This window comes from Excalfactoria chinensis, chromosome 19 (assembly GCF_039878825.1).
Source record: "Excalfactoria chinensis isolate bCotChi1 chromosome 19, bCotChi1.hap2, whole genome shotgun sequence".
NCBI lineage: Eukaryota > Metazoa > Chordata > Aves > Galliformes > Phasianidae > Excalfactoria > Excalfactoria chinensis.
In genome coordinates, this window is record NC_092843.1 from 3,375,163 (window position 1) to 3,402,659 (window position 27,497).

The 27,497-nt window shown below is 56.6% G+C and overlaps 4 protein-coding genes across 9 annotated transcripts in view; 2 read left to right on the forward strand and 2 right to left on the reverse strand.

Annotated features, from left to right (window-relative positions):
* The first annotated feature begins 892 nt into the window (after positions 1 to 892).
* Positions 893 to 9,613, forward strand: MMP28 (matrix metallopeptidase 28). Its single transcript, XM_072353565.1, has 8 exons — positions 893 to 1,163; positions 4,067 to 4,146; positions 4,506 to 4,648; positions 5,364 to 5,585; positions 5,924 to 6,169; positions 6,375 to 6,524; positions 6,808 to 6,975; positions 8,199 to 9,613. The coding sequence occupies exons 1-8, from the start codon at positions 1,077 to 1,079 to the stop codon at positions 8,591 to 8,593; spliced, it is 1,491 nt and encodes a 496-aa protein (XP_072209666.1). The 5' UTR covers positions 893 to 1,076; the 3' UTR covers positions 8,594 to 9,613.
* Positions 9,614 to 10,703: 1,090 nt separating this feature from the next.
* GAS2L2 (growth arrest specific 2 like 2) lies at positions 10,704 to 14,758 on the forward strand. The gene is made up of 6 exons (XM_072353675.1): positions 10,704 to 11,210; positions 11,629 to 11,867; positions 12,036 to 12,143; positions 12,420 to 12,516; positions 12,940 to 13,177; positions 13,303 to 14,758. The coding sequence occupies exons 1-6, from the start codon at positions 10,856 to 10,858 to the stop codon at positions 14,390 to 14,392; spliced, it is 2,127 nt and encodes a 708-aa protein (XP_072209776.1). The 5' UTR covers positions 10,704 to 10,855; the 3' UTR covers positions 14,393 to 14,758.
* A 104-nt stretch (positions 14,759 to 14,862) lies between these two features.
* RASL10B (RAS like family 10 member B) lies at positions 14,863 to 21,245 on the reverse strand. Of its 3 annotated transcripts, none has more exons than XM_072353673.1 (4): positions 20,802 to 21,245; positions 18,618 to 18,950; positions 17,499 to 17,623; positions 14,863 to 17,195 (listed from the first exon to the last, which is right to left on the reverse strand). In XM_072353673.1, exons 2-4 carry the CDS (start codon positions 18,831 to 18,833, stop codon positions 16,925 to 16,927), a joined length of 612 nt encoding a protein of 203 aa, XP_072209774.1. In that variant the 5' UTR covers positions 18,834 to 18,950; positions 20,802 to 21,245; the 3' UTR covers positions 14,863 to 16,924. The 3 variants fall into 3 exon arrangements, with proteins under 3 accessions (XP_072209774.1, XP_072209775.1, XP_072209772.1); XM_072353674.1 differs by having other exon boundaries at positions 20,852 to 21,107; XM_072353671.1 differs by lacking the exon at positions 20,802 to 21,245 and adding an exon at positions 20,333 to 20,737.
* A 1,061-nt stretch (positions 21,246 to 22,306) lies between these two features.
* Positions 22,307 to 27,497, reverse strand: part of AP2B1 (adaptor related protein complex 2 subunit beta 1) — a 60,889-nt gene continuing 55,698 nt past the window's right edge. For 2 of the 4 annotated variants that reach the window (XM_072353951.1, XM_072353952.1), the window contains exons 21-22: positions 25,610 to 25,764; positions 22,310 to 24,391 (exon numbers count right to left, since the gene is read on the reverse strand). In XM_072353951.1, coding sequence (XP_072210052.1) covers positions 24,317 to 24,391; positions 25,610 to 25,764 — 230 coding nt within the window. In that variant the 3' untranslated portion in view covers positions 22,310 to 24,316. Of the gene's footprint in view, positions 24,392 to 25,609; positions 25,765 to 27,497 lie in introns of all 4 variants that reach the window. The other 2 variants (XR_011905643.1, XM_072353953.1) reach the window with 2 other exon arrangements.

Below are 27,497 nucleotides of genomic sequence, written 5' to 3' on the forward strand. Positions count from 1 at the left end.
CTGTTTTGTAACTGGTTCCTGGGCAGTGATTCATGGGGCTCAGCCCTGCGGGTGAGTATCAGAGCTGGCAGCCTTGGTGCTGTGCCAGCCACAGCTCCCCACCATGGCCAGGTGAGTGCTGGTGCCTTATTGATACCCTGCCAGCTGTGGGGAGAGCACTGACAGCGGGTACCAGCCCCGTGCTGTGTGCCATGTCCCACTGGGCCCCAACCCCCAGCTCTTCCCACCCCATGGCACCACCCGTCGTGAGCAAGAGCTGATGCAGCAGCACCAGGTGCCCCCAGTCCTTCCCTGCACTACAAGCAGCCACGGTGCTTCCTGCTGCTGCTGGGCCCGAGCCAGGCTTCCTCCTCACCCCTATTCTTAAGGGGAACAGCAGATGGATCGGTCGCTTCCTAGAGACGAGCCAAACACGGCTGCGTTTGCAGACAGAGCTGCTCTTGTTTGGAAAGGAAGCGCAGCTCCGACCTGCGCCCGCTGTGTGTGCCCCTCTCCCCATCACCCAGCCCCCTCCTCTTCCTCCCATCCCATTGACAGCCTCTCCCTATTCCTCATCTCCCTTCATTGCTCCGATCCCTTTGTTTTGGACCCTCTCTGTCCTCCCTGTGCTGCCTCAAGGTGCCCAGAGCCCCGCAGGTACCGCCGCTCCCAGAGCTGTGGGGGCTGGACTGAAAGAGGGGTCGTGGGCTTTACAAGAGGCGTGTGATCAGAGCTGGCACGGAAACAAAGCAGCCCTAAGTCACATCCTATTGTTTTTCCGAACCAAAGCACAGCCAAAACATCCTTTCGCTTTGGTTTTAAATGAGAACAAAATAGAGCGGGGAGCAAACAGAAGGGAAGCATCCATTGGAGAACCGCAGCGGTTTGGGACAGCTGGAGGAAAACTCAGCCCCCAGCGCTCGATCGGGGGGGGGCGGAGGGGCACCGAACCCTGCACCCACCTCTCTCCACCCGGCACTCCCGCAGCCCCGGGGCACGCTCAGCACACGCGGGCGGAGCTCAGACCCCGGGCGGGGCTGCGGGAGGAGCAGCGGAGCCGTGCGGTGCGGTGCGGTGCGGTGCGGTGCGGTGCGGCCATGGGGCTGCGGGCGGCGCTGGGGCTGCTGCTGCTGTTGGCGGTCGTGCGGGGTGCGGCGGTGCGGGGAGAGCGACGGCGGGCGGAGGTAGGAGAGCGGTGCGGGGAATGAATGGGGCGGGCGGGGAGGGGGGTTGGGGTGCTGGGACGTGGCGGGGTTTGGCTTTTCTCTAAGCGGGACGTCGGTCTGCTGTCCCTTTTGGGAGCTGAAATTGTCACTTAACATCAGACGTTGCTTCTAAAGTTGGTGTTATTATTGCTTTTAGTATGGCCAAAGTTAGCGACAAAGGGCTGTGGGAGCCTAGAGGTGAAAATGTCCGTTTGGGTTTAGTTTTCATTGCGCTCGTTTTCATTACAACCGCAGCTGAAGTTGGGATGTTTAATTGGAAACATGTTTACGTTCAGCCATCTCCTTATCTGCAGGCCGGGTAGGAGCGGGGCCGGCACTCGGCAGCACGCAACCTGGCAGGGGATTTAAAGGGGGATTTAGACTGAGTATAAGGAAGAAGTTGCTTAAAGTACAGGCAATGAGGCACTGCACAGGCTGCTCATAGAGTGGTGCCCATCCCTGCAGACACCCAGGGTCAGGCTGGAGGGCTGTGAGCGCTGATGGAGCTGTGGGTGTCCCTGTGCACTGCGGGCAGTGGGACCAGATGGCCTCTGGGGGTCCCTTCCAACTCAAACCATTCTGTGGTTCTATGTATGATGTTCCTGCTCCCATCCTGCCAATGGCAAACATGGCATCCCCATCAGCCCCGTGTTAACTCATGAGGTCAGCCCCCAACCCCAATTCCCACTGGGAGGACAACCCAGCTCTGGATCTATCTCCCTTCTTGTAAATCTGTGTGTGTGTGTGTGTGTTTTTAACTTTATATATACAATTACACACAAACAAAGAGACATGAGGATTGTGCCTCAGGGGCTGTGAATGCAGACAGGAATGTGTTTAGGAAAGCAGAGGGAGGTGGAGACTTCAGAACCTTTAACATCCCCACCATCCCAGCAGGCAGCAACCTGTGCATGCTTGTGCCATAACCCAATGGTGCCAAAACCCAACAGTGCCAAAACTCGGTGGTGCTGGCTCCAGCTCTCGCTGTATCTGCAGGGAACCAAGCAGGGAAGCTGTCCCAGCTCCAGCTGGTACCAAAGTGATGTGGAATGGAGCTGGGGATGCTCAGCCTGTGCTGGCTCATGGGATGCTGTTGGCTGCATTGTGCCCAAGGGGGAACCACGGTCATTGCAAACAGCCCTGCAGACAGGGGAAGATGCTCGTCTGAGTGTTCTTGGTACTTCAATGGTGGAAAGGGGCCAGGAATGGAGCATCTGGCGGGGTGGGGGGGGGCTGTCTGGGGGCTGTTGTTGTCCCAGTCCCAAGGAGGGAGGTCTGGCTGTGTGCCGCTGGCTGCCTGCCACCCGGGATGCCTGCAGTCGGAGTAAGGTGTTTCCTTGGCTGTGGTTCTCAGCTGATTTCCAGGGCTGTATGGAAGGGCTGTGTGCCTGGAAGGGCCCCTCCATCCCCTGCAGCCCCACGGTGATCCTGGCAGCCAGACCTTCCTCTCCTTGTTTCCCTCCTGATGCGGAGGAGGAGCTGGGCATATTTCATGGCTCTTGGCTTCCTGCTGTTTTTCTTTTCCCATTGTATGAAAAAGAGCCATTCCCTGCAGGGGGTAGAACAGGCTGAATGCTGCTGGTCTTGGGCATCAAATGGTGCCCGAAGTGTCTGACTGCCACAGCCAGAGGTGATCAGGAAAGTGGCAGTAATGAGCAGTGGTGAACATTTTGGTGATGCTCAGGAGCAGCTGCTCTGGTGGCTGTTCTCTTCTTGCCATGCATCCAGCCTTGCCCAGATGGGTTTTCAAGTATTTATGAGCTCATGGTGGAGAAAAATCATTTTCATGCTCCATGAATGGGATTACGGGACAGGAACCAGCTTCCAGTTGTCATGCTTTAATATGGCGATGCAGTGGAACAGCTGCCATGGGTTACCATCCCTGAAGGCAGTTCAGATCCATGGGGATGTGGTGCTGAGGGGTGTGAGCAGTGAGCATGGTGGGGTGGCCTTGGAGATCTTTGAGGTCCTTTCTTACCTTAATATCTGTGAAAAGCTGTGGTAGGAAAGACATGGGCAGTGCAGGGCATTTGAGACCCAAAACATTCAGCTCAAGGTTCTCACAGTCCATCCACATCCCCACGTGCAGGGATGTGCGTGGCCAAGCAACCACTTTCCCTTTTAATTCCCCGTCCCCTTAATGCAGTGCCTTCACACTAACAGGATGCGGGGGGGCGGCTCTGCCTGTCCCTGTGGGATGGAGGAGACGGGTGTGGAGCATTCCTGGAAAAATCACTGCTAAACCTCTCAGAATGGGGGCAGCCGGGGCATGGGGAAATGCTTGTTTGCTTTGAAATGCCATTTATGTGCTGGAGCAAATTCAGCCCGATGATCATCTCCATCCTTTACAATGGACGATAAGGAGAAGAATGGCTTGGCAGAGCCGCCTGCCCCAAGTGTGTCCCTACTCAGCTGCACATCCTGCCTGGGGATGGGGGTGGGATGGGATGGGATTAGGGATGAGATGTTGATGGAGGTAGGGATGGGATAGTGATGAATCAGGGTTGAGGTGGGATGGGGATGGTCTACAGCCTTGGGGCTGGCCCTGCCCAGCCTGGCCATGCTGAAGTCTGCATTGTAGCCGTTGTTGTGAATATGGCATTGAGCTGCTGGTGGTTGGATGTGGGTATGTGGGTCTGGTAGCCCCTGGTGTGGGTCTGCCTCTATGGGGCCATGGCCAAAATCGCAAGGTCTGTCAAAAAAAGCACATGAAGCTGTCCAAGTGTGTGGACTCATGTCATAGGAATCATCAAGGTCTAATGAAGCAATAGACAGGGATTCCTGGGTTTGCTATGCTCTCTCCCACATCTTTATCCCTACACAAGTGAACTTAACCTGAACCCATCCCATGTCCATCCCCTGCCCCGTTTCTGTCCCCACAGCTGTTCCTGCAGAAATATGGCTATCTGGGAGCACCGCAGCCAGGCCAGCTCAGCCCTGTGGGGTTCACAGCAGCACTGAGGTAGGAGCCTTTGCTTTAACATCAGCAGCAATGCACCTCCCCAATGCATGGGAGATCTGTGCCCCTTGCAATGTGTTTCACTCAGGGCTCCCTCACTGCCAGATACTAAAGCAGGAGCTGCCGAGAAACACGACTCATTGGCGCAGTATTATTTGCCTTTTATGGCCTGCTGTCCCCATTACAATGTCAGCAGAGAGGCTGAAGTTTGGAGATCTCAAAGTGTTTGGGATTTGGCATTATATCTCCCGGATGCACTCCTGCCAGCGGGGCACAAAGCTGGCACGGGTTGGAAGCCCTGGCTGGGCTTCAGGCATCGCTATCGGGAAAGGCAGGATTTTGACATCTCCCTTCCTTTGTAGGGATTTCCAGCGTGTGAGCCACCTCCCTCCCAGCGGGGTGCTGGATGTCCCCACGCTGCGGCAGATGGGCCGTCCTCGCTGTGGGACGGGCGATGGGGAGAACCGCCCCGCTGCCCCGCGCCGTCGGCGCTCCATGCAGCACGGTGAGCGCTGGGGTCTGGGCTGGGAGTGCTGGGCTGGTGGATGGATAGCACGGTTCCTACAGGGCAGGAGGGCTGGGAGCAGTATGGGATATGGGAAAGATGAGGGTGAGACGAAAGCAGGGCTCTGTGCCTTGTCAGCTCTGCCCATAGCGCGGCTGGATGGAGCCAAGGGATGGGGGAGGATGCAGCTCAGATCTCTGCTTTCCATCTTCAGCTTGTGGTCCTCAAAAGTTCCTTCTTGAGGGTAGCAAAAGTCGTTCAGCTGCTCAGCTCGCTGCTGCAGGGATGCTGAGGCACCCGGCTGGCAGCAGACTGGGGCCTGGAGCAGCACTAGAAGGACGGAGGAGGGGACAGGGTGTCCGGCGCCGGGCAGGAAGGCGCATGGCTTTGTGCTAAGCTGGCTGTTTATCTGCCTTGGAGCAGGAAGCTACAGCTGAGCCAGCAAAGGGCTTTGTCAGCCAGCACCCTGCCAGCCGCTGCGGGATACCTCAGCCGGGTCACCGGCCCCAGCTGCAGCACCGGGATGTGAGCAGCAGGATGTCCCCAGCTGGGCTTTGTTCTGGGCACCTTGCTGGGCTTTAATATCCACTGGAGCAGTCGGTCCTGGTACCTGATGCCTTGTGTCCTGATGCCGTGTGTCCTGCTGCAGTAGTGCTCTGCATGCAGGGTCAGGTGGGATGCTGGGTGTCATCTCAGTGCTGTGCCCGTCCTGCAGGCAGCAAGTGGCACAAGAGGCACCTGACGTACCGCGTGGTGAACTGGCCCCCATACCTGCCGCAGCACGAGGTACGCCTGGCTGTCAGGGCTGCCTTTGAGCTCTGGAGCAACGTCTCCTCGCTGGTGTTTTGGGAAGCACGGGATGGCCCGGCTGACATCCGCCTGACCTTCTTCCATGGGGACCACAACGATGGGCTCAACAATGCCTTCGATGGGCCAGGTGCTGGTCGCTCCATCCTCGTAAGCTTCTCTTCTACAACGGGGGCTCTTCCTGGCTTGGGGGGGTGTTGGGATGGAGGTGGTGTCTCCCTGTACCCAGCAGCTTGAGTGAAGGTGGTTTGGGGTCCTGAGTCCTGTAGGTCTCCTGGGAGGTGGTTGAGTTGGTCATGATTAAAGCACAGTGATGGCCTTCAAGGAGCCCTCCCACTATGCACTTGCCGCATCCCTTCTGGACACGGTTTGGGTTTCACACAGTGCTTGAAATCACAGAATCGTTAGGGTTGGAAAAGGCCTCTCATTGAAGCCTATTGAAGCAACCCAGAGCTGTTTTGTCCCCAGGAGGGGCCCTGGCCCACGCCTTCTTCCCCCGACGTGGAGAGGCCCACTTCGACAGCGCCGAGCGCTGGTCCCTGCACAGTGGCAAAGGCCGTAACCTCTTTGTGGTAGTTGCACACGAGGTGGGACACACACTGGGGCTGGAGCACTCGCCCACCAAGAGTGCCCTCATGTCACCCTACTACAAGAAGCTCGGCAAGGACTTTGTTCTCAACTGGGATGACATCTTGGCCATCCAGAACTTGTATGGTGAGCATCGATTGGGTGCTACTTGAGATGGTCTTTGGGGTGGAGGGTGAGGAGCAGAGGTGGGAGCATGTCCATGCCACTGTTACTGAGGGCAATAGGAACCAGGCTGGGGTGCATCAAGTGTTTGATGCCCTCTGATGTCTTGCCAGCCTTGTGCTCCTGCTTCCATGCCCTGCTCCATGACTCTCACCTTGCTCTGTCTCAGGGAAGCCCTCCAGGGGTTTGACCGTCCAGCTGCCAGGAAGGCTCTTCACTCATTTCCAAGACTGGAGTGGGGACCTGTATGGTGAGGAACATCAACGGCGGAGCCTCAACACCTACTACTGCCACTCCTTCTTTGATGCCATAACTGCTGGTGTGTGTCCAAAGGCCCTCACCCCCAAAACTCCCAACTTCTCCAGCAGCCTCTCCCCACTCTATAGGATTCCCAGAATGATGGGATGGGATGGGATGGGATGGGATGGGATGGGATGGGATGGGATGGGATGGGATGGGATGGGATGGGATGGGATGTCCTCAGCCCCATATGAGCATCCCACAGGAGTTGGAGGGATAAGAGGTGATGGCGCAGTGGGACGGTGCTGGATTTGGGACGTGGTATGAAGCTTCTCACCCTCATCATCTCTTCTACCCTGCAGACACGGAACACAACCTGTATGTCTTCAAGGGCAGCCACTTCTGGGTGGTGTCAGCCAGTGGCAATGCCAGCCAGCCTCAACCCCTGCACGTGCGCTGGCCAGGGCTGCCTGCTGGTATCGATGCCTGTGCCTACTCCCCATCCAGCCACAGCTTCTACTTCTTCAAAGGTCAGTGAGATGCAGGTTGTGTTGATCGGTTTGTCCAGGTCTACGACCTGCATCCCAGCCTGATGCTGTGCCCAAAGGCTGGGACATTGCTGAGTACAATGAGTCATAGAATCATTAAGGTTGGAAAGACCAATAAGATCATCCAATCCAACCATCCACCCATGGCTGTGACTCTAGACCATGTCCCTTAGTGTGACATCTACACATGGTCACAGACTCCAGGGTGCTGTGGTCACAAATTAGCTTTGCATCAACCCCCACTGCCCTGTGCCTCAGTTTCCCCATTAGCCCAGTCCAGAGGGCAGCACTCCCTGGGTTTAAAAACTAAAGCAGACACATTTTTTAGGAGAAAATATTCTTCAAAAATGTGCAGCCACAAAGAGATGAGCTGAGATCTGAGTTCTCATGGTTTGTGCCCTGTCCCTGGTGCCTTGCTGCCATCCATAAGCTGCCTGTGGCACAGCTGTCGGGGCAGAGGAAGGTCAACCCAAGCAGCCAGGACACTGAGGTCAGCCTGAACTTGTCATGGAAACCACTCCCAAGCCCACCAGAAAGGGACTTTGTTGTTGCAGCTGGGGGGAGAGCCATAAGTTGCTCTGCAGGGCCAGAGCTGGGAGCAGAAAGGAGCTTTTGTTAATCTGCATGTCCCTGTGGGGATGGCCCCAGCTGCAGCGGGGATATCTGGGGCTGCTGTGAGTTTCTATAGTTGTCCCAGCATGGGAGGGGTGTGAGTGATGTCTGTCCTGCTGTACAAAACCTTTCACCCCCATCCCTTCTTGCAGAAGTATGGCATAGGCACCAAGAGAGCCCAATTTGCTGCTATACTCTCGAGTTGCTTCTTCCCTTCCCACTCTATGGGGAAGTCCAATAGGAACTTAACCAGGGCCAGGTCATCTCTGGGATGGGTAGAACCCATAGGCTGTGAGGACCAAGTGATAGGACAGGAGGAAATGGCCTGAAGTTGCACCAAGGGAGGTTTAGGTTCAGTGCCAGGTAAAACTTACTCACAGAGAGGGTTGTGCAGCATTGGAACAGACTGCCCAGGGATGTGTTTGAGTTCCCATCCCTGGGGGTAGGTAAGGAATGTGTGGATGTGGTGCCTGGGGACGTGGTTAGACTTGTCAGTGTGAGGTTAGCAGTTGGCCTTGATGACTCTGGGGTCCCTCAGTGCATCTCAGATCCTGGCTCATACAGTCACTGATCCTCTCTCTTCTCCATCCCAGGTGGTCGATGCTGGAACTATCACCACTCCACCTTGAAGTCTGGCTTCCCCCAGAAGTGCAGTGCCCACGGCCTGCCCCGCCACCCCGACACAGCCCTCTACTTCCAACAGCTCCGGCGTCTGGTGCTCTTCAAAGGGGCCAAATACTTTGTGCTGAGCGAGGAGACCCTCACCCTGGAGCCCTACTACCCCCGCAGCCTACGAGACTGGGATGGTGTGCCCCCTGGCACAACAGGGGCCGTGGTGCACCGCGATGGCTTCCTCTACTTCTTTCGGGATGACCACTATTGGCGGTTCAACCAAGCCAAGCTGCAGGTGGTGGCCAATGGCAAGTGGGCTGCTGAGCTGCCGTGGATGGGCTGCTGGGATGCCAACAGTGGGCACATCCTCTTCTGAGCCAACGCTGAGCATCACTGGGACAAAATGGTGGCTGAGCCCACCCCACTGCCTGAGCCAAGGGGTCCCCGGATCCCCAGACCCAGCGCCATGGACAGCAGCAATGAGGCTGGGATGGAGGGTCCCTTATAGCCAGGTGGGCTGTGGTTCAGCCGTAAGAACACCTATAAGCCATGGACACTGCGAACACACCATTTCTGTTAACTTTCAGGATTCTTTTTACAAGCCAGGACTGTTTTTTTTATTAATCCTATATTGTTTTTCCATGATCAGGCAGAGAACTGCCTTACTGATGGGTGCTCTGGCGCTTCAATGGTTTTAAATGAGCAACTGAGACTGATTTTGGTTAAAACAAGAAGAGACTTTTGGACATAACCATAGGTTTATGTCTCTATAAACATGGGTTTACAGTCTCAGGTGGCTACTGGGGCCCTGCTGCCCCATATGTGGGGCCAGTGGGATGCGGAGCCCAGGCCAAGCCCAGCTCTGAGTGCGCTCTGAACAAAATGGTGTGGTTTTGAGGAGGAGGTAGAGATTTTTGGTGAAGGAACAGGGAAAAAAAGGAGCTATGAGACAGTACAGAGGGGCTGGAGGGCAGCAGGGGATGGTCAGGGTGGATTCTCTGCTGTCTAATAAGGGTTGCTCATCCCTCGTGAGCAGGGCAAGTGTCTCTCTGCAGTAGTACTGAGTCCTGTATCCCCTTCAGTCCTATTCTGATTTGAGATCTTGGAGCCTTTGGGTTTGTTTTCTGTGACATTTGTGAATAAACCCTCCCTGCACAGACACGGGACACACACGCAGCTCAAAATCTCAGGGGATTTTCTGATGTTGCCAAAGAGACGAGGCTGCAGTGTTTCATTTTGAATAAGGTGGTAATGATGCAGCATCACCTGCAGCTTTTCAGGGGCCTGGAGACCTGACGGTGAATAAAATGAACCTCCGGATTCACACTGCTGCCATTCCCCTCTGTTTTCATGTCAGGCTGTTGTATATGTATTAAAACCTGATTCTGTGATTTCCAGAAGGTCTGTACTGAAGCTGGGGCTGGAGCGGGCATTGCTTGCTTTGTCCATGCAGGAGGGTTGGGGCTGGTTTCTGGAACTATCTCCCCCAAAAGAAAACAAGCGATGTGTGCTCCCCTTGTTTGCTTTCCTTCATGCCATGACATGCCGAGGCATCCCACACATGCTGCCCATTGGCCGGGTGCTGTTTTGCCTGTGGAGATGGTGTTGCAATGTTTGTACGTCGCTCCGGCTGCAGCTCCTGCACCCCATGAGGTGCAGGGTGAGGGGTTGGAGATGCACCTTGAGCTGTGTCACCATCCTCTCAGTGTCACAAGGCTCCTTTTCTCCTCCTGGGCTGCTTGTAGGACATGCCAGGCGACCTCCACGCATTCTGCAGCCCTGGGAAATAGCAAATAGCTGAGATTCTTGCATTTCCTCCCCCAAAATGACACTGGGCTAATCCACAGGAACCTCAGCAGGGAGACGATGGTGCCCCCCACAGCAAGGATGCCCCAGGCTCACCAGAGCCTTTTCCAGCCCCACAGTGCTGGCAGATTTCCTTTTGCAAGCCCTCGTTTTGCACTGAAGCCTATGAGGGGCAGCAGATTCCTGTGGTGCCCACTCACTCATTGCTGTGCCCATCGTTCCTTCCCTACAGCTCCTGGAGCTGTGCCACTCATGGAGGAGCTCAGCTTCTTACTCACAGAGCACAGAGCAAGAAACCCCAAAGGAACACATGCGAAGGAACCCCTCTTCATGATCCTTTTTTTTACAGGATAAGACTTGGGGTGATTTGCAGGTAGGCCTCCATGTCACCACCTGCAGGGGAGTGCGGGGGTGGTGAGAAGGGGGGCAACCCCCCCTTGCTTTCTTTTTGGGGTTCTGAGAGGCATGGGGTGCTGAGGGGCTGCCCTCTATTCCCGGGGACTGTCCCACCCAATGGGACACAGAGGAGGAGCAGTGCTCCTGGAGGAGGAGCAGGCACTGAAGGGTTAACAGGGAGTGTTTGCAGCCAGTCCCTTATCACCAAGGAGAAGAGAACAGCTCTTGGGAAAGAAACAAAACACCCACTGCCCAGGAAGGCAATTTCTGCTGCCCCACAGCCCTGGACCCCAGCAGTGCTCCAGCACCCCGCTGTCACCCTCCTGGTGGTACAGAGCACGCAGTGAGTGGGGTGGGGAGGTGGGCTGGGGTGTCTCCTCACATCCCCACCACCCTTTTCCCCTCGCCTCTTCCCAGTTTGGGGTCTTATGGCACAATGGGGACGCCGGGAGCAGCGGTGCGGAGCATCCGCCCCTATGGATCCAGCCAGCAGTACCTGTATGCCATGAAGGAGGACTTGGCCGAGTGGCTGAAGGAGCTCTATGAGCTGGACATCGAGGTGAGCACCTTCTTGGAGGTGCTGGAGACGGGGACTGTGCTCTGCTCCCACGCCAACCACATCACTCGTGTGGCTGAGGACTTCGCTCACGCCAGCCCCAGTGCAGCCCAGCACCTCCACCTGCCCACCGCTGGCGTCAGCTGCAACCCAGCAGCACAGCCAGGCACCTTCCAGGCCAGGGACAACATCTCCAACTTCATCCAGTGGTGCAGGAAGGAGATGGATATCAACGGTAAGACCCAATGCTCCAGCAGCACCATCCTGGCATCACTCTTGGTGATTTCCTGTGTCCCCAAAGCTGGTACCACCCCAGCACTGGGATCTCTGCACCAAGCTGGGCTTGAACAAGCTTCTATGGGCTCAACATTTGGGGTTGGGACTGAAAAGGGCATGGTGCTGTGCATGGCCATCATGGCCATGAGGACACCAGGAACCGTCCTGGCTCTGAGCAGAGTGTCCCCAAATCCCCACTGACAGCAGTGCCATGAGGTGAAATGCCCTCAGCTCACCCAGCCAGTGGGGTGGGACTCTGGGACACTGTAAAACATCACGGCAAGCACGGATACATCTTTGTATGTAGATGCTCAAGGGGAAGGGTTTTCCTCTATGAATTTAACCCTCTCCTTTTTTGGACCCCTGCCCTGCCCCAGACGTCCTGATGTTCGAGACGGAGGACCTGGTGCTGAGGAAGAACGAGAAGAACTTTGTGCTGTGCCTGCTCGAGTTGGCACGCCGTGCTGCTCGCTTCGGCATGTGTGCCCCCACCCTGGTGCAGATGGAAGAGGAGATCGAGGAGGAGCTCCGCCAAGAGATGGACCTGCCTCCTGCAGACACCCCCCCATCCCGTCCCCCCAAGAAACCTCGGGACCTCCACAACCTTGACCAGATGGTAAAGGGGGGTGGGAATGGGGATGGGGATAAGGGGGATGGGGTTGGGGATGATGGAGAGGTGGTGATGGGGTTGATGGAGACAATGGGAGTGGGGGTTAGGATGATGGGAATGGAGATGGTGGGGATAGCCATGAGCCCTGGTGCAGACTCATCCTGTTGTCCACAGGTCCAGCACCTGGTGAGCCGCTGTACCTGCCCTGTCCAGTTCCCCATGATCAAAGTATCCGATGGGAAATACCGTGTGGGTGGCTCCGACACCCTCATCTTCGTTCGGGTGAGTCTGCTGCATCTCATGCACCCAGGGCACAGACAGCAGGAGTCCTACTTTGCTCCCATAAAGCCTCTTCCCTATATTCATCTGCCAAATGGGGCCAGTGTGGGGTTTTTGAGCATTACCCAATGGGATCAGTGGAAGGGAGGTTCCCACAAGGCCATCCTGACTCTCACTGGGTTGACAATACAAGCAGTAGGACAGCAGTGGGATCTGAGCCCCCCGTGCTTCATTGGCGTGGGGCAAAGCAGGGCTGACATTGTGTGGCTTTGGGTGCAGATCCTGCGGGAGCACGTCATGGTGAGGGTCGGGGGCGGCTGGGACACACTGGAGCACTACTTGGACAAGCACGACCCGTGCCGCTGCACCTCGCTCTGTGAGTGCCCTCACCCCCAGCCCTGGCTATGATGGTGGAAAGGGAGAAGGGTGCATTGTTTGCATTGTTTGCTGCTTTTTGGGGGTTTTGTTGGTTCCTTTTGGGGGTTTTGTCTGTGCTTTTGGGGGTGCTTGTTGGTGCTTGTCGGGGTGTTTGCAGGGGCAGGAGATCTAATCCTGATGCTTTACTGATAAATCTCCGCTTTGGGTGAATGGCTTTTGCTGGGTGGCTCCGGTGGCCGCTAGAGGTCATGGCAGACTTTTGGAAGGAGAGGGACCATTACAAGGCCAAAGCTCCTTTAGCGTGGAATTCAGCCCTGCAGGAGCGCCCCATACTAACAACACAGGGTGGGGGGCTCTGGGCTCCATGAGGCTGCGTTCTGCAATGGAAGGGGTCCCTACTGAGCTCTGTCCTTCCCTGCAGCCCACAAACAGCTCTCCAGGACCAGACCCCCCCAGCAGCCGGTGCAACATGAAGTACGGCTCTGTGCAGCCCCCTCAGCCCCCGGCCATGCAAACCCCACTCTGCTGGTCAGCCGCTCACAGAGCCCACTGCCCCCCATCACCTGGGCACCCCACGGCCACCGCCAGCATCCCTGGACCCACACCAACCCCAGCCCCCGCCAGGAGCCGGGGCAGCCCCAGAGGGTCCCTTCGTGCAGGTGAGGCTCTGAGTGGCTTTGTACCCTAAACTGCCTCCTTTTCTAGTGCTTTTTCTCCCGTTTCTGTAACTGATGTGGGGCTGGATGTGAGGTCTCTCTCTTCTTCGGGCTCTTTCTGATTGCAGGACACCAACACCGAGGTCACCTGCTAGAACCATCTCCCCCGGGCATGGGGCTGCACAGCGGGCACCCACCCCATCCCGGGGCACTGTAGGGACCCCCAAGGAGCCACATGGGAACCCCCCAAAGGCAGCAGCACAGAACAGAGGCACAGCCCCCAGTGCCCACCCGGCACCACCACGTCCCAAAAGCACTCAGCAAGGAGGTGGCTCATCCAGGGCAGCTTCCAGGCATGTAGGGGTACCCACCTCTGTGACACCCCGAGCCCACAGCCCCATCAAGACCTGTGCCTCCAGTCTGCAGCAGGATGCCCACAGGACAGAGCAGGGCAGGAAAAGCCCCAGGGAAGGGAACTGGAGAACCCTTGGACGTAGCCATCCATCATCACACCCAAATTCCCTGAATCAACCTCCAAAGCAGGACAGCAATGTTAAAACCCCTAAGAAAACCAGCTCAGCCATCTGCCGGCCCCCCACCCCTCTGAGCCATTTTGCAAATGGGTGTGAGAGCTGTCCTGGTGGGGAGAGACCCCAGTGTCCTCCCCCGAGCCCATTGCCTAGGGATGATGAGAGCCCTGCAGTGCCAAGGAGGGTCTGCAGCCACGACACGGACATCTCAGGGCTGAGGGGGAGCTGGGGACACTCTCAGTCCCCTGACTATGGGAAGGTGCTGGAGGAGCTCACCCGCAACCGTCGGCCCCTGCGTCCTGTGGGGATGGGCAACAGCATGTCCTCAAAGCCCTCAGCCACACAGTGTGCCAATATCCCAGCTGGGGGGTCCATGGAGGGGCCAGCTGTGGGCGAGCAGACCACGCGGAGCACTGTGCCCAAAGCCCGGCGGTGCCTGAAGAAACCCGAGCGTGTGCCCTCCATCTACAAGCTGAAGCTGCGCCCCAAGGTGCGTCCACGAAGGGACCACCGGCCTGGGAAGAGTCCCTCACGCATCCCCACCCCACTGGGGCAGCGCCTGCCCCGTACCCGGGGCCAGCATCGCCCTACAGCCCTCCCAAAGTCCCCACAGCCCAGGGATGCCAAGCCCTCATTGAATGACAGCAGCGCGTGGCTCACTGAGGATGATGAGGAGGCATGGGTCTGAGCCATGCCCATTGGTTTGGGTCAGGATTGGACCTACCCATTGTCAGAGCCGTGGTGCCAAAGTTGTGATGCTCATCCCCTTATCTGGCATTCAACCAAGCCAACTACCCCCCTCTTCAGTCTTCCCCATCTGCATAATGGAACCAACGATGCTCATGCCTCACCCAAAGTCCCACCCAACGCCATGGGCTGCTCAGGGCAGGGGGACACATGAGTACCATGTCAATGCTATTGTCAGACTGCTGTGTTGGCATTTCCATGGCTGGGGGCTGTTCCAGCAAGGATGGAGCCCATAGAGTTGGTCACTGCCCCACCAAGACAATGGCCATTGGTACTCATACAATAGAGCTCTCCCAAAGACTTCTGTACCAGCGGCTCTTCTGGCTGGGTGATGGAAGAAGACCCAAAGGACTTTGGGGCCATGGTGGAGCTGTGGGATCTGGCACCACGAGCAAAGAGCAGCGAGGCGAGTACAGAACAAAGGGGACAGACCTGATTTTAATTGGGTTCCAAATAAAGGGGCGCAGGGTGGTGTGGACACCTGGGGATCTCCAACAAGAAGTCCACAGGGAAGAGAATGCACCACAACGCTCACCAAAGTGGAAGGAGAGGAGAAGCATCCTCATCAGCGCTGCACCCAACCCCATGTCACCACTTGGTCACGATATATTGGGGCAGAAAATGACATTTTCCTTCCCATTTCCCTTGGGGACAGCTGGGGACATCCTCAGCCCCCCCAGGATGGGAGAGGGTTAATTCTGCAGTAGGCATAGATCCAGGTAGGAAACCCACGGCGATGGCTGGCGAGTGGTAACACTTCATACTAAGGGTTTGTTTATGGGGAGGACGATGGAGCTCCATTACTGCTGTGGATGGGGATGTCCTGGCCCCTGTTGGCTGCCAGCCCCCTGCCCACGTTTTTGGGGAGTGGGGTAATGCTGCCAAAGCGGTGAGAGTCATTATTACTGATACAACTTTTCTGTCTATAAAATACAGTATAATATAACAATTATATTTATAACTTTTTTTTTTTTTTTCTTCAAAATACTAAATAGATGCTATAAAAACCTGTAACTAATTGTGCTATAAACTGCAGGCTACAGGGTCGTAACAAACAATGTATTGGCTTGGTCACTGATATGTGTATGTCGGAGTACTGTATAAATGCTTTATTAGTGGCATTTACCAAGGAGTTTCCTTCTCAAACCATTTGGAGGGGTAAAGCCAGCAAGAGGCCAAAATATGGGTCGTGTGTGCTGATAAACCCCAAAGAGATGCACAGAGGGTTTGCTGTGGGGATGATGGGGGCTGCTGCCTTCAATGGCCACACTCATCCTCCCCCCCAGCTCTTGGCCACAGTCTCCCTCCTGCCAACTTTCCTGGTTTTGGTTTTCCTGTATTTTGTTTTGGGATGCAAGGGAATGATGGGTTTTAGTTCCCAAGGTGGCTGCTAGGATTGGGGACCAGTGGTGGGGACGTGGGGACTGATGGCAGGGATAGAGTGGGGGCCGATGGCAGAGGTGCAGGGCTGCGCTGAATGCCATGGATTGGAGCTCAGTGAGGGGGGACTCTTAATAGAAAGTGTTACCAGGATAGCAGGGAAGCTCCTGGGAAGTAGAAGCTGTGAGTGGGAGGAGATAGTGGGTTTTGGTTGGTTCCTGCTTTAGTGTCCCCCATAACACAGAGGGACAACCCACAGACCCCTGTGCCAATTGTGCCCCAGCAACCACTGTGCCAGGCTCCAGAACAGGTGTGGATGACCTGACAGTGTGAGCAAGCCAAAAGATGAACTCAAAGAAAATAAAGAAAGGGAAAAAAGGCTCACTTTCCCATTAGGAGTGTGCATAGAATGAAGAAAAAAAGGATGGAAATGTACCTCCAGCTCCCTATTGCTTTGGAGACTGCCTTTGCATGGGAACCATCTCCATTTGGATGGATGGATGGATGGATGGATGGATGGATGGATGGATGGATGGATGGATGGATGGATGGATGGATGGATGGATGCCGCCTTCCCCTGGGGGAGGCCCTGCTGGGGCCAAATCCACCGTGGATCTATATTTGAGATGCTGAGCTGTGTCCAGTGTTCATGGCAGCAGCTTTGCCCCTGAAACCAAGGGTATGTCCTGCACAGCCTCTGTGGGGCTGGGGCATATGGGGTGAGGATGAGGTTTGGAGGGAAGGGAGCTGGTAGGAGTGGAAAGAGCACTTTTGGGGAAGGGAAATCAAATCGGACTGGCCAGGATGAGCACAGATCAGCAAGAACCCATGGAGGCAATGCAGTGAGGAACCCTAGTGTGGGGATGTGAGGTCTGTGGGACAGCGTGGCTGCCCACAAGAGGCTCTGTTGTGCAGAGAAGCAGAGCCCATTGGGACTCAATGGACAACTGTAGAATCTCCACCCTGGTCCAACCCAACGGCGGTCACTGCGTCCCTAGAAGTCATTGTAGGGAAGAGACAATTGAGGTGTCCCCAGTGCAGCATCACCCCAATGGAAACGGGTGTCCTGTGGGGTCGGGGTGGCGTGGGGGGCTCACATGATGGTGCATCGGTTCCTGCGCAGTGCCCCCTGGAAGCGAATGGTGGTGTGGACGTGCTTGCAGCGGGCACAGCCCACACTCTTGAGGAGCTCACTGAAGAGCAGCAGGATGTGCCAGTTGTACTTGGCCGAGCACTCGATGTAGCCGCACTTCCACGTCTTCTTCACCAGGTTGGAGACGTTCCAGCGCGGGATCACCCGGCCCCGTTGCAGGTCCCGCTTGTTGCCCACGATGATGATGGGGGTCTCCGAGGTGCCGATGACCCTGGGATGGGTGGGAGGGCAGCACCACGCAGCCACGGACAGCCCCCATCTGTCCCACCCATCCCAAAATGGCACCAATAGAGCCACGTGCCGCCATCACCCTGTCCACCATCATGGGCTGCCTCTCACCACGTCCCCTTGTCCCTCTTCTTGGCCACCCACTCAAGTGTGATCCACACTACCTCAAGCTGCTTTCCCAACCCCATCCACCCTTGAGTCCATTTTGCTGTCGTATCACAGCTCTCCGCCATCCCTTCCCCACAGCCCCACCAGGAGCACGCACCCGCTGGCAAATGGCCCCTACCTTGTTTCCAGGATCTGCTGGCGGATGGTTTTGATGTACTCGAAGCTGTCAAAGCAACAGATGTCATAGACCAGGATGTAGGCATGGACGCTCCGGAGCCCCCTGCAACACACGTCTGCCCACTCCTGCAAGGTGTAGAGAGGGATCAATCCTGGTTGATGCCCGCATCGCTTTGGGACCAGGGATGTTTGCAGGGGAAAACAAGTTTATAGGATCCACCACTGAACATCCAACATGTACGTAGGACACCTGACCAAGTGTACAGTGTTGTGCATTCCACACTTTCCATCCCCAAAACCCCAGCCCCCATCTCACCTCTGCCCTGCCGTGTCCCTGTGATTCCTCTTCATTAACCCAGGGGAAGGATAATGGGATTTGCCAGCCCGCAGGGTTAATTGAGTACGTGAGCATCATCTGCCATGTCAGTCAATGACCCCGCTGCTATTCTGGTCCATCTCCCACTGACCTTCCATTTCCTGGACATTATGTGTAATATTTAAACCTCCCTGAGCCCCTCACCTCCTGCCCCATGGCTTTAGGGCAGCAGTGCAGGGATTTGTGACCCACGGTGATGTAATTATACCAATTAAAAACCCAACAGCCCATCCCCTGCAGACGTGCAGCCTTCAAATCCCTTTTTATCCCTATAAGGATGGGTCAGTGCTGATGGCTGAGCTCAAGGCACCACCAGGACAAATCCAGTGGTGAGGGCTGTGCTGGGATGGAACCAAGGTTAATCATGAGCCCAAGGGTTACAGAGGAAAATGGATCTGATAGGTTGATGGTTGAACTAGATGATCTTAGTGGAGTTTTCCAACCTTAATGATTCTATGGTCTGTGAAAATGGCTTTTTCCCAAAGGGCTTAGAGGAACCACAGTTAGACACAGCGTAACCCTGACCCCATGGCAGCACTGGGTGTTGGGTGATGGGCATCCAAATGTGTTGGCTCCATGAGCCCTTCACTCAGGGACAAGAGATGAGACCCCATCCCCAGGGTTGGCCAACATTTGAGGCTGAAAATCTGCCGAAGAAACAACACTTCATCCCAACCTCAACACGATCCTCAGCATTTAGGAATCAAATCCCCATAGCGGGAAGCCCCACTCTGTGCCCCTTACCTGCAGGGTGTTGACGGGGAAGGCAGGGATGGGCGGAAAGTCCATGATCTGCAGGTCGTGCACGTGGCCGTTCATGACGACGGCGGGCAGGTAGACGCGGCGGGCCGTGGTGGGCACACAGACCTCGCTGAACTCGTTGTAGAGGAACTGCCGGACTATGGCACTCTTGCCCACGCCCTGAGCTCCCAGCACGGCGATCTTGAAGGTTGCCACCATACCGCCGGCCGCCGGCCGCTGCCCCAGTGCTGCTCCCGCGGCGCCGACGCTGCATATTCCCTTGCAGGGGGGCTCAGCCCCATTCAGGATGCATTTCCCCGCCGGGACAGCACATCACTATGGGGGTCAAGGAGAAGGCTATCATGTCCCAAACCGTGTGACATGGGGACGCTTCCCACAGTGCCGATGGGGATGGGCCATTGGCTGCTCTATGCCCTGAGCTGGGGAATCCATCTCCCCAATTTGGACAGCTGGAATTGCCTTTTGCTGAAGGGGGGATTGCTCGGTGCCTGCAAGTGACAGCTTTAATGTTTAATTTCAGGCTTTGAGCGCTTCAGCAATTAACTTGATGGAGGCTAATTTCCCAGCCAGCTGACAGGGCGAGCTGCGGGCACACGTGGTGGGGGCCCCAAGGCAATGGTTTGGGCACGGGAATGCAGAAATGGGGTCAGAGGATTCCCAGCACCCGCTGGCACTGGGGTCCCAACCAGCTGCAATGGGAATAGCAATGTCAGTAGGACAGGTCCCACTGCATCTCCCGTCCATGGGAGCCACTCCTGCCGTATCCCAATGCATGGATGCTTTTCCCAGTTGGTGATGCTCTCTCTGCTTTCCCTGAAAAACACCCCCAAGGCACAAGTCACGGTTCCCAGGCTGTCAGAGGCTCCAGCAGCCCCGTTTCACCCTGAGTGATGGTGATATTTGCACCAGGGAGAGTGTGGCCATGGCCGTCCCCGTTGCAGGGACCCAGCAGGGCCTGATGCAGCCCAGGGACAGGGAGTCACCCCTCTGGGGCCTGGCTCTGCTGGCAGAAAGCAGTGTCATGGCCAGGCCACCCCGCTGTCCCCATACCCCTTTCTCCTCGCACTGGGGCTGGAGGTGATGGAGTCTTGCAGCCATATAGAGTGCCATGGGGACGTGGAGAACCCCAAACTGCTGGACAATGCCACGCCATCACTCCCAGTGACCCTCAAACCCCTTCCCAAGTCCCAAGTGGAGCCACACATGGGGATCGCTGCCCCGTGGGCCCTAGGGATGAGATTTGCCCCCCAAAGCACAGGCAGCTGCCCCTGTGGGAGCAGAAGCATTTGGGGCCACAAAAGGAAACTGAGGCCTGGATGGGGACATAGCGGGGACGGAACTCAGTAGGGCGAGACCCCCAGTATGGGGCAGACTGTGGGGGCATCGTGACCTTGTGCCCCCCCTCCCCAGTTTGCTGCTCGCGGGGCCTCATCCCACTCCCCGCAGTGATGCTCCGGGGCAGCACCGCATCCCCTCCCCACCGAGACCGCGGGGGTCGGGGCCGACCTGAGAAAAAGCCCAGCGCGGGGGTACAAAAGCAGGGGATGCGGGCACCGCACAAATCCACCGCCCTGGGGGGGAAGGAGGGGGGGGAGACCGGCCGAGCTCCGCCGCTCAACTTCAGCCAGGTTGAACTTCCCCCCTTCCCACCACCACCACCGCTCCCGTCCCCTTCCCATCCCCGCTCCCCTCCGTACCTCGCAGAAGCGGCGGTGCCCCGGGCCGGCGTTGTCCCGGCGGGCGGAGGAGCCATGCGGCGAACCCGGTGCGGGGCGGGCGGCCCCGCTGCAGTGAGTGCCCGGCACGGCCCCCGCCCGGCGCGGGGCTGCAGGGGAAGCGGGGCTGGAAGGAGGGAGGGAGCGAGGGATGAAGGGAGGTAGAGCCCCCTCTGGGGATGGAGCGCGGGGAGCGATGCGAGGAATGCCCGAGCGATGAGGAGGCGGCAGCGCCCGGAGATATGCGGGGAGGGAGGGAGGCAGCGCAGGGAGACGATGCGGGGAATGCCCGGAGCGCGCTGCGGGAAGCCGAGAAGGACGCGGCTTCTCTCGGGGCTCTGGGAGGTGCTGATGGGAAAAGACCCACCCATGTGCCCCCGGTGCGGCAGAGGCTCAGCCCTCCCCGCTCCCGTGTCCCCATCCCACGCTGTAGGACCCCGGCTCGGCTCACCCCGCGGCTCCCGGGCGCGCCGCATCCCCCCGCGCGGTGCGGGGCCGTACCCAGCCGGGGACGGACGTCTCCATCGCAGAGCTGCGGCTTTGGGACACCTCGCAACGAGCATTTATCGATGGCGAGGGAGAGGATGGCTGCATCTCCAGGGAGTGGGGTCGGAGTCACACACCTCAAAGCAGAACCCGAACCTCTCTCCGCTCTCCACTGAGCGCTGGGACATCCCCATGGGTCTGCCTGTCACCCCGCGGGTCGGAGGAGCTCAAACACCGACCGTGTCGTGGCCGGACCCCCCCCAGCCCCGCTGACACCTCTGGTTGGTAAAGCATCATATGGGGTGAGGAGGGTACAAATGGAAGCACTCGGCCATCGCAGCCTCCTTCATTTCCAGAGGGAAAACGGAACACCAGACACAGCCCTACAGCTGGGGACACAGGGACGGCCTTTGTGCTGAGCCCAGCGCATCCCCCATCGCCCCCATCCGGTATTCGGGGTTTGTTTCCCTGATGCTCACAGCCGGGAAAGCGCTCAAGTGTCCCCGCAGGCGCTGCCCACCTCCCACCACCCCCGAGCATCGCTTCCCGGCCCCGCTGAGAACATCGCTGGGAAGGGGCCGGGATCGCGGCTGCGATGAACTCGCCCTCACAATCCACAGCCTTCAGCCCCGGGGATATTTTTAGCAGCTCCCTCCGCGGCGCTCTTCACTCGCGGTTTTATTTGTGAAATTTAATATACGGTGGCGTTTGGGAGTGGGGGGAGGGCAGCTGGGTTGGTCCTGCATCATCTATCCCCGGCCCGGCTGCAGGGATGCAGACCCAATATCAGCCATCAAAGGGCACGGCCGGGTTGGGTTCATCTTCAGCTGCAGCACCCACCCTATGACCCTGCAGCAGCTCTGAGCCTGCAGCCACCCACAGCACTGTGATCCCAGCGCCACGGGCTAATGAGCAACAAACAAACCCAGTTAACAAGGAACAGCACGGCTCAGGGTTGGTTTGTCCCTGCTTATGGGGCACAAGCCTGCCTGCAAATCCAGAGCAGTGGGAAAGGCTGATTTCTCCCCAGCAGAACCATGTGGAAGGATGAACCCTTCCCTCTGCTGCGGGATGCGGCAGCTCTGAACATCTCACAGCCACTTTGGGTCCTGTTGGCCAAATAGGAACTGCTGACCCAGAGCCGGGCAGGGGGGAAGCACAGGGCAGCACTCCTCCTCCTCCTCCTCGAGGTCATTCCTGACCCTTCCAATGGCCAACCTGGGGCTGGCTGCCAGCACAGGTTGGCAACCCACCCTGCCCCAAGATAAAGCCCTCTGCAAGATACCAACAGGGGTTAAGAGCACTCCAATGCATCACTGATGCACGTGGGAAAAGCAGGTCAGGGCACACGCAGCCTCCTCCCTTCCTCCCGAGCCACTGTCACACAGACAACGGAGGATCAGCTTTGGGGATACCACCAGCCCCAGCCGACCCCATCCCCACTCCCACAGAGCCACAGTGCAGCCACAGCATTGTGGAAATGAGTTTATTGACACGGACACCAGGTAAAGCCTGAAGAGCAACACAGCTACACAGTGAGCAAAGCAACCAAGCGGCACAGCAGGAGAGGAAGGCTCAGAAACGTGGGGACACCCACGTGCCCGAAACACTGGGAAGTGGCACAAGGGGTGCTGAGCATCCCCTCCCCACATTGAAGCTCCTCCAGCTGTGGCATAAGGCTGAGCTCATTCCTCACCTTCTGCCTCCTCCCTGCCCCAGCACTCCGTGCCGCCGGTGCTTCATTAATTGCTCTAATAATGACTTCTGCGGTGGCCCTGCAGGGCTTGGAGCAATCACCTCCCAGCACTCACAGGCACTGTGTTACTCCAGCCCTGCCCCACTTTTCCTCAACCAGAGCATAGGGACGGACAGAGCCTTCCTTGCCCTGCCAGGTGCTCCACCTCTCTGCACTGAGGCTTGGGGAGATAAATGGGGCTTTTTCACCTCTTCCCAACATCGGCCTCTTGGCTGCAGGCGATGCCCAAACCCTGATGAACCATCTTCTACCATAAAACATTTACTGACCTTGAACGTGGCATCTAAATGACAACACGGGGGCTGCTACGCGTCAGAGCTTTGCTTGCTGGGGAGGAGATGGCATCAAAGCATGCTGGGGAGGGCAGAGCTGCCCTGGTTAGAGGCTTGGCTGAATGAAGCAGGACGAGCGATGGATGGAGCAAGGCATGCACAAGGCTTAGCATTCACTGCTGGGGCTGCAGCTGCAACATGGTGAGTGCACAACTGAATAGGAAAGGGAAGGGCTCCTGGCCCAAAGGATGGGTGGGAAAAGGTGGGAAGAGAGGGGCAGCTGGGGGCTGCAGGCAGGGACTGAGCAACCCTCAGTGCCACATGGCTTAGGGCTGCTAACAGAAGAAATGCTTCTGAGGTGTGCTCAGCTCAGCAAGCACAAGCACTGCCAAGCCCAAATTGGTCCCAGTTACGCCACCATGGGAATGGGGAGAAGCACTCAGCCCCACAGCACAGCCCCAGGGTGCTGCTAGGGCCCATGGAGGACAGCAGTGCCCTGCTGGGATGCACACCACCAGCCCTGGGTTAGCACAGCACTGGGTGAAGGGGCAGAGCTCAAGGGCTGGGTGAAAGGCAGAGCAAGAGGAGGAGCTGCAGATGGTGAGGATGCAGAGAACACACCCCGTGCTTTTACTCTAAGAGCGAGCTCAATCTCCACCGCTCAATCTCCACCTTTTGTCCTTCCCCGTCCCATTACTGACCTGTCTGCAGCCCCTCCCCACACACGAGGACTCTCCCTCCTTACATCAGCAGCTCACAGGGCAGGGAGATGATGGATGGAATGGAACCCTGTGGGGAGCAGAGCTGAGGCTCAGCACAACCCAATAAACCCACCCTGCTGCACTCAGGGGTCCCACAGGTGCAGCACATGGCTCTGTTCCTCAGTCAGCCCACAGCCACCCCTGCAGGGCATCCACCACCTCCATGGAATCACTTTCCCTTTAAAGCCAATTACAGTTCAGAAAAAGAAAAAAACACCAAAAAAAGGTATAAAAAAATATAAAATAAAGTGCAGTGGATGTTTTGGACCATTTTGCCTTGTTTTAATAAGCCGTGGGTTGGGTTTTTCTGTGGGTTTTTCTTTCCTTTTCCAGTGAGCAGTATTGTACAAAATCAGAACTACACCTAAAGCCATTTAGAAAACACCTGCATTGGCACAACATGGAGAAGCCCACAAGAACGGACAAGTGAGGGGCGAGTTGAAGGGGGGGGGAAATTGAAGCAAGTGGTTACAAACTCCATGGACGCTAAAAATATCAAAGGGGTTTGTTCCCTATCATCGTTAGCACGTGGATACTAATTGCTACCTTGTTTAATCAGTGCCCTGGACTGAAATCCTACACATGAATACAGCTGCTTCCAGTTTAAGAGTGCTTTTCCCCGTGCCAGCAGTGGAGGACCTGGGGACCCTTTCTCTGTCCTGCTGCAGGGTGAGGCACAGGCTGAGCTCCGTCAGTTCTTCAGGATGGCATCGTAGGCCTGGTAGATGTACTGGGACACCTCGGGAGCACGGCATTTCAGAGAGAGCTGGGGGAGGAGGAGAGCAGAGGTTAGAGGTGGTGGCGGTGCAGGGATGGCACCTCCTGGCTTACAGCACGGGGTGGACAAAGTCATGGCTTTATGCAGCAGGGGAGGCTCGGGATGGGTAGCAGGAAACATTCCTTCTCCAAAGGAGTGGTGCTGCAGTGGCACAGCTGCCCAGGGGTGGGGGAGGAGGAGGGCACCATCCCTGGAGGTGATCCAGAACCATGGAGATGTGGCATTGAAGGATACAGGCAGTGGGGTGGGGTGCAGTAGGGTTGGACATGGGGGTCTTAAGAAGTCTTTTCCAACCTTAATCCAGAATAGTTTTGGATTCTGCTCCCTTCAGCACCAAAACCAAACTGCTTTCTCAGCGCTTGTCACAAGCAGGAGGAAGCACATGAAAGCAAACACCCACGTGGGGTTCCCAAATTCCTTACCAAACACAGACAGCACTGCAGGCATGAGAGAAGGGGACGCTGGTCCGAGCTCTGTAACAGTGATTTGCTGTCACACTGTAAATCACAGCCCTACGCCTGAGGGCACGTCTGCATGCTCAGTCCCTCTGGACTGAAACTTGGACACTGCCCATCTCTGAAGCAAGGACTGGGCCAAGATCAGCAGAGCAGCATCGATCCTCACACTGAAGTGTTTCCCATCACTTGCTTTCACCCTACAGCTCCCCAGCCCAGAACACCTTCCAACAGGAGAGACACACTCTAACAATGGGAAGCTGAGAATGGGAGCAGTCAAAGGGAACGGCCGCAGGGGTACAATGACACAGGGCAGCCAGCAACTGTATGGAGGTGATGGGTTGACAGCTGGACTGGATCTCAGTGGTCTCTTCCAGCCTTAATGATTCTATGATTCCCACCAGCCACAGGCTGATGCCAGCAGGAGCCTCTGATGCCCAGACAGCCAGCTCTGCTGTGGAGCCAGCCGGGCATCAATTGCTGCTTGTTTGCTGGGGGGGAGAAGGGTGTCCTGGCAATGCTTTCCTGCTAATGTCTCTTGGCTTTATCTCTGGGTAACCTCGGCAAATAAACACTCATTGCTGAGTGGGCATTATCCCAGCTCGCTGGTAACGGAGCAGCACAATTCTGTTGCATCTCACTTGCTGCAGTTCAGTGGGAATTCTGCTCCCCTACACAAATGAATGGGATCTGCCTCAACACCAGCTGAGCTGGGAGGATCCCAGCATGTGCCACATCCCCGTGGTCTCACCGTGTAATTGGGATTGCCCGGCTGGATGCGAAGCTCAGCCAGGATCCAGATGCCATTGGTGAGCTTCAGGGACTGGTAGAGCATGTCCTGACCCTCCACGTTCCTCTTGGCGATGGTGTAGACGTTGTTGTTCTGCAGTTTGCTGGAGACTGTGTCTGCAGAGAAAAACATGAAGAGAAATGCGTGTTAGCTCAGATATGTCTGCGGAGACAGCAGAGCCCGGAGCAGCTTCTTCAGCACAGAGCTGTGACAGTTTTAACACACTGTATGGCCTTGGCACTAATGGGAGATGTGTGATTTCACCTGCAGAACTCTATGGAGGGAACCATGATACCAATTACTTCCACAGGACCTTCTGGAGAAGCAAAAGCAGAAGAAAACATGCAGAACAGGAAGACCCAATGCAGCAGCTTCTGGCTGCCAAGAGGCTTCTCTTCTCAAGAGAGGCACACTGCATGCTGGGGTGGAAGGCTCAGGGTGGTGTCTGCACCCCAGGCTGCACCCCTGTGCCTGCTGGCTGCAGAGCAGCTGCATGCAGGTCAGGGAGGGTTCCAGCATCCAGCTACCCAGACGCATTCAGATTTAGGTTCGTTCTCTTCCCCAGTTACTATGGAAACTGGCAGATATAAGTACCTAATGAGATCCTTTGCTTAAAAACCCTCATTCCCTCTTGTCTCCTTCTCCCACCCTCCGGCTCCTGCTCTACGCAACAAACTCACCCTGCGCAGGCATAGGGGCAGCGCGGAGCTGCCCTCACTGACCTCAGATACACCCCAAAGAGTGCCTGAAATCCTACCAGAACTCATCCCATTTCAGTCAGTCACCCAGAACAATGTGCTCACCCAGCACCTCCCTTCCCCTCCTCCAGCCCCAATCTGGGGGGAGCTGGGAGCCCTTCCTTTCACCTCCAGGTTGCTGGTCCCCATCCCTCCCATGTTAGTGAGAACAAGAGGATTTGGGATTTTGGAGATCGGGCAAGTTGCTAAGCAACAGTGCCAGGCTGTGCTGGCTGCAGGCAGGGCCGCTAATGCCATCTGACAGCACAGCCCTTACAAGCAGGGAGCTGCTGGGAGTGAGGCGCTGGATTCCCAACATGAGCACAGCAGCCAGCAGAGCCCTGGCAAGCACCTGGCATGGGCAGGAGCCACACATACATACACACACACCCCTGTGTCCCTGCTTGTTCCAACAAGAAAATGCCGTTTCTCTCAGTTCCAGCATTAGTGCATCACTCGGGGAAAGCAGAGATGACCTCTGCATACCAATAAAGCCACGTTCAGCTCCAACCACTGAAGATTTCATTTCACACCGAAGTTATCAGAATTGCTGACCAGCCCAGCACCTCATTATCCCTGTTTCATGGCATTCAATCTCCATGTGCAGGTCAGCCCGTGCTCCTCTGCTTGATGCTCGAGTAAGCACATTGTAAAAGAAGAAAACCATCCCAGCTGATCTGATGGGCACAGCTCAGCTTCACGGAGCAGCCCTTCAGATCCATCCAGCTCAGCACATTGAAAAGCAGCACAACGGCAGCAAACGGAGCTTCGGTGCAGGGGAAGCCTCAGTGGGTCCAGCTGTGCCCAGAGCACCCAGATTGCTGGGTCTATTCCCAGCATGGCTGACACAAACTCCACTAAATCTGGCACAGTGCGTGCAGGATGTGGTAATGATCAGTAGTGAGAGTGGGGCAGAAGGCTCTGCAGCACCATGGCTCTCCCCATATTCTCCAGTGGCAGCTTCATGGGCACTGTGGAGCTCTTAGTGCTGGGTACCTGGCATTTTGTTTAAAACCATTAAGTTAGCACTCGATTCTAAGAGCTGAGAACGCAGCGCTGTAACCATGACCTTCTGTTTTCATTGCAAGCTGCATCTCAGAATATAGTTTTCT